The sequence below is a fragment of the Lycorma delicatula genome, chromosome 13 (genome assembly GCF_047948215.1).
Source record: "Lycorma delicatula isolate Av1 chromosome 13, ASM4794821v1, whole genome shotgun sequence".
Lineage (NCBI taxonomy): Eukaryota > Metazoa > Arthropoda > Insecta > Hemiptera > Fulgoridae > Lycorma > Lycorma delicatula.
Window position 1 is genome coordinate 54,143,663 of NC_134467.1, and position 14,389 is coordinate 54,158,051.

The 14,389-nt window shown below is 31.5% G+C and overlaps 1 protein-coding gene across 6 annotated transcripts in view; it reads right to left on the minus strand.

Annotated features, from left to right (window-relative positions):
• Positions 1–416: 416 nt before the first annotated feature.
• Positions 417–14,389, minus strand: part of Pfrx (6-phosphofructo-2-kinase/fructose-2,6-biphosphatase) — a 181,204-nt gene continuing 167,231 nt past the window's right edge. For 5 of the 6 annotated variants that reach the window (XM_075380854.1, XM_075380851.1, XM_075380856.1 and 2 more), the window contains one exon: positions 11,033–11,774. Coding sequence is in view for 2 of the 6 variants with exons in the window: in XM_075380858.1 (XP_075236973.1) it covers positions 11,721–11,774 (54 nt within the window). In the remaining 4 variants the exon portion in view is untranslated. Of the gene's footprint in view, positions 628–11,032; positions 11,775–14,389 lie in introns of those variants that run through there. The other variant, XM_075380859.1, reaches the window with a different exon arrangement.

The window sequence follows — 14,389 nt, forward strand, 5'->3', positions numbered from 1 at the left end:
TATGTGGAAGGGTGTAGGCATTGACCTCGCTCAGCGAACAGGAGCAGAGAGATAGGGTATGTTTTCATTAGAGGCTTATTAAATTTATGAATTTATTTCTTATTTTTAAGTAAATTTAGAGGATTTTGAGGACACTGACAAAATTGTTGGTGTGATCAACACTTGCTTTGTTGGTAAGAGGGTAGTATTTTTGGTGTTTAAAGACTCAATCAAGCAATGATCTCAGTGCACAGTCTAATTGAAGTTAGATATAGGAAGAGTTTTTTGTGAAACTTTTAGTTAGGTTAAATCCCTTTAATATTTAGTCATATAATAACTTGATCATCTGTTTGTTTAATATGTTGTTTTTATCAAATAAAGAGTGCTAGTAAATTTCATATCGTTCAGATACGGTGAGATCTTGGTTTTTTTTAGGTGTTTAGCTTTTCATGTGTGGTCTTTACACGTCTCCAATTTCTATAATGTGATTTACAAAAGTTGATTCTGTTGTGTACAGTATCTGTACGTGTTTCTTGCATCTGTCGCCTAAATACATATCCAGTCTGTCCAAAGTATTTAGCATGTATACTCTTGTGCTTATTTGGTAAATAATTCTGGGTCACTGTGTTCAGTTAGTTGTATTTTATTCTGAAAATACAAATTGACTTAATTACTAAAATGTTAACAATTATTGGTAGATTTAGATTATTAAAATATGCACTTCCTGTTGCTGGTTTTTTTTTCTTTAATGTTAAGTACTTTTCTAAACAGCAAGTCATGTGCAATTGCAGTGCACAATCAATAACCTATGACAAAAGTTAATACTAAAACTTTAACTTATAAAAAATCTCAATAATTTTCATATAAGGGTGTATGTAGCACATTAAAAGTTATAAACTCAATTGTGTTTAAACATATTAAACTTAAAAACATAATAATTTAACAAATGATGCTACAGATAACTCATATCACAAAGGATTACAAAACTCTTTAAGGTAGGTGCCATGTACAATACTACAATTGCATAATAGTTCCAAAAGGATTTGGAGATGCAATTCTAAGCACTCAGAAGGGTGAATTATTCCCTTTTTTTAAAATTAGTTATAATTTTCTAGAAAGAAAAAAATTACAAGCATGGAAATGGAATACCATACAAATTTACACAAGGCTATATTTTATAAACTAAATGAGCTTGGTGAATAATAGTCGGGTATTACTAACTAGTAAAGAAAATTCTAAAAGAAAAACTTTACTTGATCGTATCTTCCTGTGGAACATTCTAAAAAATTGTAAAAATGTTGTATAAAAAGCTTACTGAAATATCTTTTTACTTTACTTTTACTATATTTAAGAACTGCTTCCGATAGCTGGACATTTTTCAGTCAGAAAAATTATTTTTATAAATTAAAAAAGCAGCATTTTAATAAGTTGAATAAAAAATGCAGCTTGGTTTAGGAAAGTCAGTGATGTGTAATAATTGCTTGAAAAAAATCTGGACATTCTAATCAGTAATCAATGGGTACTTAGGCATTAATCAAAGCCATTTAGAACTTAATCGTTTTTTGTACCAAAAGAACAATTTAATCAACGAATAGTAACTATTATTAAAAGTTTTTATTTAACTCGCTTTAGGAATAATCAAATTTTGCAACTGCTATATCTTTTGATCTTTCGTATGAAAATCAATGAAATTTGGTACATTAACAAAATAAAATTGTACTTTCTACAATTTTGTTTAAAATAAAAGAAGTAATAAAGTTGAAATAAAAGTAGATAATGAATAATGAATCTTTGTAGATCTGAATGAAAATTACTTATTAATATTGGTAATATTTTTCTGCATTTCTACTATTTTACAATAATAATTATTTATTAAAAATTATATTGATTCTTTTGTACTGATATTGCATCTATTTTTATAATTATTATTATTATTATATTAATTGAACAGAAATAAGGAGGTGGTTAACTTAATAATGCTATTTTTTTTTTCTCGCTCCTAAGCTGTATTTCATTTCTTCATTGATAATGTTCATTTCTACTTATTCCGAGGAATAATCTAAATCATCATTTAAATATTTTGTAATGTTGTGCAATACTGCATAACATGCCACTATCAGCTTGAGATCTTCATATTAATGGATAAATAAAAACAAATCTTTTTAACAGACCAAAAACTTCTGTAATAAATCTTTCTTTGAGTAAAGCGTATAAAAACATCCTCATGTTTGTTAGATTGTCTACATAGAATAAAAAAATATGAGAAGAAATACCACCTCACTGAGCCTAGTGACAGAAAATTTCAGTAATTGTTATAATGTCCTGTTTATTGTACTTTGACTCCAAATTCTATTGTAATTCTCATTACCAGGACACTGCGCTTAGTATTTGTGATTTATTTCATCATCACATTTGGATTGAATATTTATGTTGGTGTGATCTTTCCTAATTATACTTTTATATTATCAGCTAGGTTTCTTTATCTCAATGTATACTAAAACATAAACGCTTTAAGAATTTGGAATTTTTTTAACCACTTCATTGTGGCTTTATTCATTTTAGCTCTAGTTGCTGGAAATTTTATCAAATGATAACATTGTTTTCAGGTTCAGAATGATACCTGAAGTTTTGCATACTGTAGTTTGATGAAATTCAAAATCTTTGGCAATTCCACTCTGAAAACCTGAATCGCTAACATACTGAAGAAATATTTTAATTTTGTTTTTTAACTCAATGCTCCAACTCTTGCTTGACTCCCTTTATTTAATAAAAAATTTATTGTAAAGCAAATCAACCTAGATTTAATCTATAATAAACATTTTGTTCAAATGAGATTGATACTGCAAGTGATCAAAAAGTTGTGCGACCCAAATTTTTCTGCTTTGTAGGAATAACAGCTAAATTTGTAAAGTACTTTAATTAGGGTAATTTTTTGTATGAAAAAATAGTGTAAGGGGTGATGATGCGTCTCTTAAGGCCTCTCTCACTCTAAAGTCAACCTCACCTTCACGAGAAGCAGATTCTTGGTATACCCTGTTTATACTAATGAGGCTATGATGACCGAATGACTCCCAGTATGAGTCCCCCTTACCAAGTGCCAATGGTCTGTCAAGGGCGGATGAGTGAGCAAGGATGGGGCGACCCCTTGTTCCAGGGATGAGAAATTGTTCCTGAAGGTGGAAGAACCAGTAACATGGTCAACGGCAGGGGGGTGCAGAAGGCAATGGGAAACCGCTGCATTAATTATCCTGTATAGAATTCCCGAGTAGTAATATGGCTGCATTCAATTCAAAATTCTCTGGATCTTCAATTCTCCCATTCGAATCTCCAGGGGGGGGGGAATGTCTTGGATAAAGCTGCAATGAGTAGACGTCAGAAAGAACGTTTTAGAATAGGAACATGGATTGTAAGAACGCTTTTAAAAGCTGGGAAGTTAGAGGAGGTTAAGATGGTGATGAGGAAATTAGAAATGGGCATCTTAGGCATCGGCAAAACTAGATGGGCAGAAAACAGAGATTTTTGGTCTGAAGATTTCAGAGTTATTCACAGTGGTGGTGCCAGGTCAGGAAGAAATGGAGTTGCAGTAGTTTTAAGAGGGAAGTGGAAGAACAACATGTTGAACACATACCACCATAGTGACAGAGTAATCGTGGTTACAATTAAAGCCCGACCTGTTAATTTGTGTGTTCTACAACTAATAGTATGGATGAAGAAGCGGAGGAAATATATGAACAGATAGATGATTTAATTAAGCTTGTTAAAGAAAAAGCTAGTCTAATTACAGTCAGTGATTTTAACACATCAGTCGGTGAAAGCCTAAACAAAAACGGATGGGCAGATTTGGATTAGGAAAGATGAATGCCAGAGGTGAAAGACTGCTAGATTTCTGGGAACAGTATGAAATGAACATCATTAACACGTGCTTTGAAATGCCCAAAAGAAGAAGGTATTCTTGGACAATGCCAAGAGATGGCAGGAGATACAGATAGACTATATTCTGGTTAAGGATAAGTATAAACTAAATAAAGTCTAGTCATTCATACCCTGGATATGACGTAGATAGTGATCATGTCCTTGTGATAGCAAAGTGTGATATTAGATTTTGGAAATACAAAATAGGCAGCATAAATGGTGCATAGGAAAACTCAAGAAGAAATAGTTAAGGAGCTGAAAATAATGACAGATGAGTTGATCTGAAGGGAAGAAGGATGGGAAGGAATGAAAGAAACTAGAACAGTAACGGCTGAGTAAATAATAGAGCTAAACAAGTTAGAACCAAGGAAGCCATGGATGATCAAAGAAATACTGGACCTCATTGAAGAGCAAAAGAAGTTAAGAGGAAAAAACCTGGAAAGGTACAAAAGGATAAAGAACATGATTACTCAAAAATGCAGACTGGAAAAAGAAAGGTGGATGCAAGACAGAAATGAGGAGATTCAGAAAGACCTAGAAAGAGGAAAACTGACAGAGCTTACTCGAGTATTAAATCAATGATGATAAAATCAAGAACGAAAACTAATGTGGTAAGGAATAAAAATGGGGATCTTCTCTTTGATTTAGATGATGTAGGTGACAGATGGAACAAATATATGGAGGAGCTATATGAAGAAAAGGATATTTTTAACAGTAGGGAGTATCTGGAAGATGAAAATAGGGTGGATAAAGACATGATGGGACCACCTGTATCTAAGGAAGAATTTGTCAATGGCTTGAATAACCTGAATAATGGCAAAGCAACAGGCATAGATAAAATAGGCAGACATATTAAAAGAACTGGGAGAGTCAACAAAGGAGTGTTTGTATAGGCTTATCAAATGTTGCTATGAAGAGGGAATGATACCGCCGCTAGATTTTATAAATAGCAAAAATGTAATAATTCCTAAGAAGGGAAATTTAATGGATTACACCAATTACAAAACAATCTCTTTGTTATGCCACACTTTAAAGATAATGCTAAACATTGTTAAAAGTCGAATAAATGGGATAATTGAGGCAAATTTGGGAGTTCAGTTTCAGTTCTGGGAAGGGAACTAGAGAGGCGATACTAGTGCTGACTTATTGTCGGCTTATTGGAGAGAAAAATTGGGATTAATAGGAAGACCTTTTTGACTTTTGTAGACTTAAAAAAAGCCTTTGACAAGGTGGACTGGGAATTGCTATTTCAAACAATGAGGGAAATAAAGCTCAACTAGAGGGATAGAAGACTAATTCTGAATCTGTATAAATGCAGAAAACAGAGACTGAAATCAATGACTTAAAGAAAGGGGCCAAAATAAGAAGGGGAGTCAGGCAAGGTTGCCCACTGTCACAGTTTCTGTTTAATTTGTTTATTGAAAAAGCTATTGTAGAAATGAAAGAAAAAACAAAAGGAATCAGAATGGAAAATTCATACACTGTATCCGCTTTGCAGATGATATTGTTACTGGCAGAATCAACAAGATGAATGGAAATTATGTTAGAAACACTACCTAAAATACCAACAAAACTTAAACTGAAAATTAATAAGGAGAAGACAAAGATTATATTTGTAGGAAAAACAAAGGAATGTATAAAAGTACCTAATTTAATTTAATTAGACAGTACTATTGTAGAGAAGGTTGACAGTTTTTGTTATTTGGGAAGCACTGTCATTAGTGATAATAATAAATGTGCCACAGAAGAGAAAAGAAGAATAGCTTTGGCAAAACAAGCTTTTCAGAAGAAAAAGAATATACTGACTGAAAATCATATGAGTATGCAAATAAGGAAACAGTTTGCTAAAACGTATGTCTTTCTTTTACCTGTTTAGCCTTCGGTAATTACTGTTCAGATAATATTTCAGAGGATGATATGTATGAGTGTAAATGAAGTATAGTTTTCTACATTCTCAGTTCGACCATTCCTGAGATGTATGGTTAATTGAAACCCAACCACCAAAGAACACCGATCTAGCATTCAAATCCATAAATAACTGACTTTACTAGGATTTGAACACTGGATCTCTTTACTTCCAAATCAGCTGATTTGGAAAGATGCATTCACCACTAGACCAACCTGGTGGGCTCTAAAACTTATGTCTGTTCTACCTTATGGGTGAGAAACATGGAAGGTTGGGAAAGCAGAAAGAAGACTGGAAGCAATGGAAATGTGGATTTGGAGGAGAATAACAAGTACAAGCTGGGTGGATAGGAAAAGAAATGATCAAGTGTTAGCAGAAGTGAGTGAGAGGAGGTCCCTGTTAAATGTTATATGAAGAAGAAGAGCGCAATTGATAGAACATGTAGTATAACATGACCAGTTCTTGATGAATATATTTGAGGGCAAGGTTTTCGGTAAAAAAGTTGGAGCTAAACCGACAGCAATCATCATCAATAATGTTAAAGAAGAGATGGGCGTTGGTTCATATAATGATTTGAAGAGAGAAGTGGAGATGAAAGTGATGTGGCCAAATTGACAAGGCGTAGCCTTTAGTGAATAATGATGATGAATAGTGTATGGTATGACTGCTAGATCACGCCTCCAGAGAACAGTGGGCACCAAACAGTTTGTTTTGTCTGAGCAGAAATGTCTTGCACAACAACGTGTTTTTATTGTTGCGAGTTACTGTAAATTGAAATTGTATGCGAAGTGTCAAGAAGATTTTTTTAGTGCTTTTCCAGATGCTAATATGCCAAACAACCCACTCCATGACGTCTATTTAATCATTTTCAGGAGAAAGGTAGTGAGCACGACCGTACGCAAACGTGGCTGTCCAAGAGTCTTAACTAACAACAGTCTGCAGATGATGATTAAACACTTCTTCATTCTCCAAAATCTTTCTAACCAGATTGGGCTATCATATGAAGTGTTCATAAGGCTACTAAAGTTATAAAATACAACTGTACCAGATTAATGTGAATCATCAGCTCCAAGAACCAGATAAGGTGAAATGAATGCAGTATTTTCGGTGGTTTAGAAGTTTGGTTTCATCTTAGTGAATATGTTAAGTCAAAATTACAGAATATGGTCTTCAGAGAACCCACATGTGTTCCACGAACTGCCATTACATTCGCAAAAAATTGGGTAGTGGTGTGGTGTATCTTGTCGAAGAATTGTCGGGCCTATCTTTTTTTTTGGAGACTATCACAGCTGAACAGTATCAAGAAATAATCATGCAGTTTACATCTTTGCTACATGCTGATGAACATGACTGCTGGCTACACCAAGACAAAGTTGCACACATGACGAACAGTGGTATAAAATTTCTTCGCGATTTCTTCGATGACAGCATAACTTCTCATGGTCTATGGCCTCCTCGTTCACCGAACCTGAGTCTTCCCAATTTTTATTTGTGGGGCTTTTTGACAGATAATGTGCACTCAAACAACCCACATAAACTTGATGAACTTAAACAAAATATTGAGGACTGTATAATAAATATAACTGCTCCTACACTGAAAAAGGTCGCATAAAATGTAAGAAAACATGTTTATGCATGCATTAAAAATAATGGTGGACATTTCCAGCACTTATATAAACTTGTAAGTAATACTTTTGTACATGTTAATATTATTTTGTATATTAATAAAGGCTTTCTAAAGAACAATTTGTTATCATTCGGGTTGTGTGACTTTACAATCACCTGTTACTTCCCTACTTTAAATGGTGCACATTTATACCTAAGTGTAAAGAAATACTGCTTTATAAAATCCCTAATCTTAACATTAAAGATTGGATAGTGGTTACTAAGAAAGATAGTAATATTAACTAGTTTCATCTTAATCTTAAGTAAAGGCTAGGACATTTTTACCCAAAAATAAATTAAATAAAAATCAAGATGATCTTGACATCATCATCAAGATGTGATGATGATATCAAGAATAGAATAGATGACTATTCTTGATATCATAATCGCATCTTGATTTTTACTCATCTATTCTGATAATTTTATTATCAATTATTTACAATATTTTATTCATTAGGCTTGAAATTATACTGTGCATGCGTGATACAAAAATACTGACTTACTCATTATGTAAAAGGTTGATTAAGAAGTATAATGGCAGTTTAAAAAGAGAATTATTTTTTCATATTTTATGAAAAAACACAGACCACAAAAATCACTAATATGCAAACTTCAAGGACATAAAAGAATATTATTAAAAAAAAAATCAAACTTATAAAAACAAATATAAAATTTTGGTAAGTGTATTTTAACTGCCAATTTAAGGGGACCATACTGAGTAACAAATGGAAATCAAAATATATAATGCACCAGCATTATAACTGATACGTTCTAGCTGGGAATTAATGAAAAATTTTCTTCTTTTATGAAAGTCAGTACGCTCAGAGAGAACTCGAAGTCTACCAGTTTGTTGATACTATTGATCAACATATCTACTAGTTGTAATGCTTTCTATGTGGTTATTTACATCTGAGTTGTAGAGTTTTAAAATGGAAAAGACAACAGTTATCACCATCTGTGAAATTCAGGAAGGAAGTTACATTTTTTTGCACTGGGGTGTATACTGGATGTACAAAAAAGAATATCAAGGTTTTAATTACATATAATATCTTGGGTTGGTTGTACAGTGTTAATTTACGGCTAGGATTAAAGAACAAGACAGTTTTAGCTGCACATGTGTATTTTAATTCCTTATTTTTTGCTTGACATCATCATCTTGCAAAGATGATGACACCTGAACAGAAAGCATTTTGTGTTTTGCAGTTTACTAAATGTGAATCTATATTTACAATTCAAAGTGCATTCTGCAGAAAGTTTAATTGTTATCCTCTGAGTAACAATAACATTTGTCGATGGCATAATCATTTTGAAATGACTGAATGTCTGTATAATGAGAAGAATACTGGATAATCGAGGATGTCTGAAGAAAAAATAATGAACATGTGAGGGAGTCTTTCTTGCATAGTCTTAAAAAATCTGATAGTCTAGCTACGAATTACCATGTATTGACAGTATGGAATATTTTAAGAAAACATTTACATAAGCATCCATAACTTTTACAGTTGTTACAGGCTTCGAAACCTACCAACTACACTGTGTGTGCCGACTTTGCCATCAAAATGTTGCAATATGAAGAAGACGAATTTCTTGATCATATTTTATATACTAATAAATCAACATTTCAACTTATAGGAAAAGTTAACGCATATAATTTCCATATCTAGGGGGTTAAAAAATTCCCATGAACTTTTATAATTCAAAAGGGCTTCCCAAAAATTAAATGGTTTTGGGTCTAATATTCTGACAAGTTTACAAGGTGTTCTTTTTCGCTGAAGTGAGTATAACAGAAGTCGCTTATTTGTATATGTTGTGTATATGACTTTCCTTAACTACAAGATGAACCAGAGAATTTTATGTGGCAGCAAGATGGTGTGCCTTCTCAATGGTGTAACTCTGTACGAGATTGACTGAATGATGTTTTCCCTGACTGATGTATTTATCAGTATGGATCCTATGGCAGAGGTTGTTTGTAGTCGTCTCTGAGCTCACCTTAACTGACCCTATGGGACTTTTTCCTTTGGGTTTTATAAACAATCTTATGTATAAGCTTTTGATACCTATTTATCTAGATTTGAGGCACAGCATCGAAGTTGCTGTGGCTTCTATTACATTAGATATGCTGGTTAAAGTATATCTAATATATATGGTTAAACAGATGAACTCTCTTTAACATCATATGGATGTGTGCCACATTGAACACTTGTAGAGAAAACTATAACACTTTCATTTTACTTGTGATTCTATAAGTCAAAGAGATATTAAACAGTTTTAAAACCCTGATATTCTTATTTGTACACTCTAAATAATATACAGACTGAAATTCATAAGCGACTGGTCGCTGAGTATAAGTTAATGCTATGGATAAAAGAAATGTTTCAAGATGATAAAAAAATGTGCAAGATGAAAAGTATTTCAATTATCACTAATGATTTGAAGAAGTGTATTGATGATATTAAATAAAGTTCTTGAGTCAACATCATGTATTTGGTGTCATTCCAGATATTTAATGAGTAATTCAGGTAAAACATCTACCAAGATTTGGACTACAGTTTTGTGCACATCATATAAAGAAGACCATAAAAAAATGCAAACACAGATTGACCTACAATTTTTGACCCATTTTAAAGAAAAAGTAATGACTTTATCAATTAAATTGAAAAACATAATGAAATATGGGTGTGTTGTGTAATACTCCAGATATAAAATCCAGTCACTGATTGATTCATTATGGCAAGGAACAATTACTGCATCAGTCTGCTGTGAAACACTCTCACTATAATGGAACGATATCATGCTCTTCACCCAAAATCAGCAGTGAGGGGCAGCTAACAAAGGACATTGTTTTGTTACATGATAATGCATATCTACATTATGTGGCTGTGAGATGTCATTTGCTAAGGAGACTGAATAGAGTATTTTAAACCTTGTGTATCATTACAGTGTGATAATTGTTTAGAGAATATTTAATTATAATATTTTAATGTCAGCTTTTTATAATCAAATGACCTTTACTTTCAAGCTAGTCTGCGCAATATAACAGTAAACATGAAACCTCTTTCCTTCAGATGAAAATAAGATTGATCATTTGGGAAATAGGACTTCAAGGTCATATAAATATTTTGTTTTGTTTAATTTGCAAATCTCAGCTATATAAAAAAAAATTTGTCTTTACATTAAATAAATGTATAAATAATTATTTTCTGGGTCTCTTTTTTAATTGTTGATAACAAAGAGATTTACTCTTTATACATTGGACCTTTCATTCTGTTTTTAAACAGAAATAAAATGGTAGTCTATGTTAAACATAAGTAATGTTTATAATAAACGACAAAAACATGCAATGTGTAAATATAATAATAAATATATCGTACTGCAGAATAAAATATATTACTTATACAACAGATTACACCAACACTCATTTATAGATAAACATATATTCACACAGATGAAAAAATATATATAATCTCTGGTAAACAGACATGAAATAGTATAATATAAAAAGTTTGAAAATTTCAATAAATCGTTAAAGGAATTGAACACTTATGATCCCAAGGCAGTATTAATTTAAACTCGTCTTCAAAAATTTTAATCATCAAATAATAAATAACATGTTATGAACACACATATTCCTGATTTGCTACTTATGAATAAAAGCACCTTAAATGACAGCCTGTTTATTCATCAGGAAATAATTGTCTGCTTAAACAGCAAATGATATTATATTATAATAGTTAATATAATTACATTCAAACTTACATTCCTTTATAAAAACTACAATTTTCATGATCTGTGCCAGTTTCTGAAGACATACACTGCGACCTTGTTACAAATCATTTTGGTAAATGATAATCAACAAAATATATATTCATTAATAAAATTAATACAATACATAAAAATGTATATAATTTCTAATCGCAGAACACATACTTACATATACTCAACCCATACACACACACACACACACACATACTACCGATTTATAAAATTATAATTTCATACATTCAGTATAGAAAATGTTTCATATAAACAGTAAATTTTTAATTTATTTAGCGAGGCAATAGTTTTGGTCTTATATTTTATCTCATTAACATACATATTTAATTAAAATGAACATATGTATAACATCACAGAATCGAGTAAACATCCACAGAATAATGATCACAAAGATGGTGTTTCAGTCAAAGCAACGTATGCAATAAAAGATGTAATGTGCATTTTTCTCATGTCATTGAAAATACTTCTATTCTCATCTTCATCATCAAGAATTTTTAGAGTCAGCTCTTTTAAATCTCTCTTCCAAATGCCCTGGAATCTAAATACAGTATTTAGTTTTACATTATACTTACTTTTATAAATATATTGAAAATATTTAATATATTAACCTACCTGATTACTCCACATGATAATTATTTTTGATAACATTTATAAACGATGCAGTTATAAAACTAGCTTCAACTAGTAATAAAGATTTAATAAGATAAAAAACAAAAAAAAAATTCTAAGGTGGAGTACAATCTGGTTAATATATTGCGGTATACTTTATCTCAAGGTGAAAGTTATAAGTACATTTGAGGGTGAGTTAGATTTTGTTCTAAAAGTGAGATGGTTTGGCTTAAAATTTTACTAAATCTCTCCTTAAAGCAAAGTGTACCATAGTCAATTTAGAAACTATCTTATATAGTGAATGAGATATAATTTAATTCATTTATTCATAAAATAGTGCAATCTGTTTATCATAGTATAAACTATACTGTATATAAACAGTTTATTAATGCTGAAGAGAATAAAATAAAAAAAAATTAATTTCTATAATCCTATAATCCAGGGTATAAGTTAAATATACTGCATTTTAAATTTATTTATTAAAAATTATACAAAACAAAATTTCCACCGCAATATGAGGTCTGTAAATAAAGTAATGAGATTAGTTTTTTTTGGAAGCCAAAGTGGCATACTGTTAAGTTACTAGTAAACATATGGTTACATGTACAACTGATTTATATTAGGTATTAATATTTTTATTCTATTGTTGCCACATGACGTATACAAACTCTTCATGAAATGAGTTTTTGTTGTACGTTACAAAAATGGGTGATACTAATTATGAGCAACGTTGTTTATATTCAACTCAATTAAAATTCTACTGAAACTTTTTCAAAATTGAAAGGGTGTATGGAGATGATGCTCTGTCACGAGCCCAAGTTTTTAGGTGGTTTAAAGCATTTTCAGATGGCCAGGAATCAGGTGCGGATGATCCACCCCCTGGAAGACCGTTAACGTCAAAAACTGACAACAATGTTGAGCGAATCAGTCTTGATACAGTACAACTAGCAATTAACTGTCAGAATGATTGCAGAACAATTGAATTTGAACCATACCACAGTCCATCAGATTTTGTAAAACGAATCAGACAAAAAAAAAGTTTGTGCAAAATTGGTCCTAAAAAACCTCACTGTTAAACAGAAAAACAACAGGGTGAAAGTATGCTGCAATCTTCTAGGGTGAATTGAAACTGATCCTGATTTTCTAAAAAATGTTATTACTGGTGATGAATCTTGGATATTTGAGTACCACCCACAAAAAAAATGCCAAAGCAAGGAATGGCAACTTCAAACTCACCACGTTTTAAAAAAGTAAAAATGAGCAAATCAGAAATCAAAACCACGCTAATTTGTTTCTTTGATATTAATAGCATTTTCCGTAAGGAGTTTTTCCCTACAGGACAGAGTGTAAATCGACATGTTTAATGACAAATTCTTGAAAGACTGTGGAAAAGAGTTGCCCGTGTGAGACCAGCTATCAAAGACAACTGAATGCTTCATCATGACAATGCATTTTGTCACACTGCACTCTCAATTAATTTGTTTTTGGCAAAGAAAAACATTTCTGCAGTTCCTCAAGCACTTTATTCACCTGACTTGAGTCCCTATGACTTTTTCCTGTTCCCGACTTTAAAAAACCACCTCAGAAGACACCATTTTGGAACAGTAGAAAACATTTAAAAAAATGTAACCAACCATCTGGAGGTATTCCGGTTTCTGAGTTCCAACACTGCTATGAAGAGTGAAAAACTGTTTGAAAGGTTGTGTGGCTTCCCAAGGGAACTATTTTGAAGGTGATAGAGTCTACGTATAACTGGATTGTAAATAAAAAGGTTTTTCTGAACCAGTCTCATTACTTTATTTACAGACCTCGTACGTTACATAAATGAGGTGGGTATAATCATAAGTGAAGCGTTTCAGTTTTGTAAAGCATAAAGAATTAAAGTAAAAGATTTTAATTAATGTTATGGTAATTATATTAAACATAAAAAATACAATAAAATATTTTACAATTCAGGTGTTATTAAAATTATTTTGATAAATTGTTTATGTAAATCAATGGAATGCAGAAAATTTCAGGATTTTTCAATTTGTTTACTTAGTGTTATTTAAAAATTCACCAACACAGTAATAATTGTTTCTGTAAAATTTTTTTAAAACAGTTTAGTAATTTATTAAAAATTGCAATGAAAGCATAAAAGGCTCTTTTTCATAAATTCAAGTTCTGTGTTGAGTTATAAAAAAACAGTTCTGTTGTTCGGTTTGGTAAAGGTGAATCAGGAATTTTTTAAGAATAAGTGATTTTTCTTTTTAGCAAAGACTGTGAATTTATAAATATAAAATACAAGGTGTTACCTTAAATGTTATGGGTTTACACTAATCTACATCAGAAAATTAAGGTATCACTATAAATAATTTTATTGCTTATTTTAGAAGAAACAATCAAGAAAATAAACATATTTTGTTCTTTTGAGCAACTTTAACTTTGCATCTCTAATCCCTATATTTAACACGGGCAGCCTGTCAACTTATAACAGAGTTTATTGATACCCTTTTGCAGGGAGGTCCCTTCTTTAAATCCAGAATAGCAGTTTCTAATTTGACC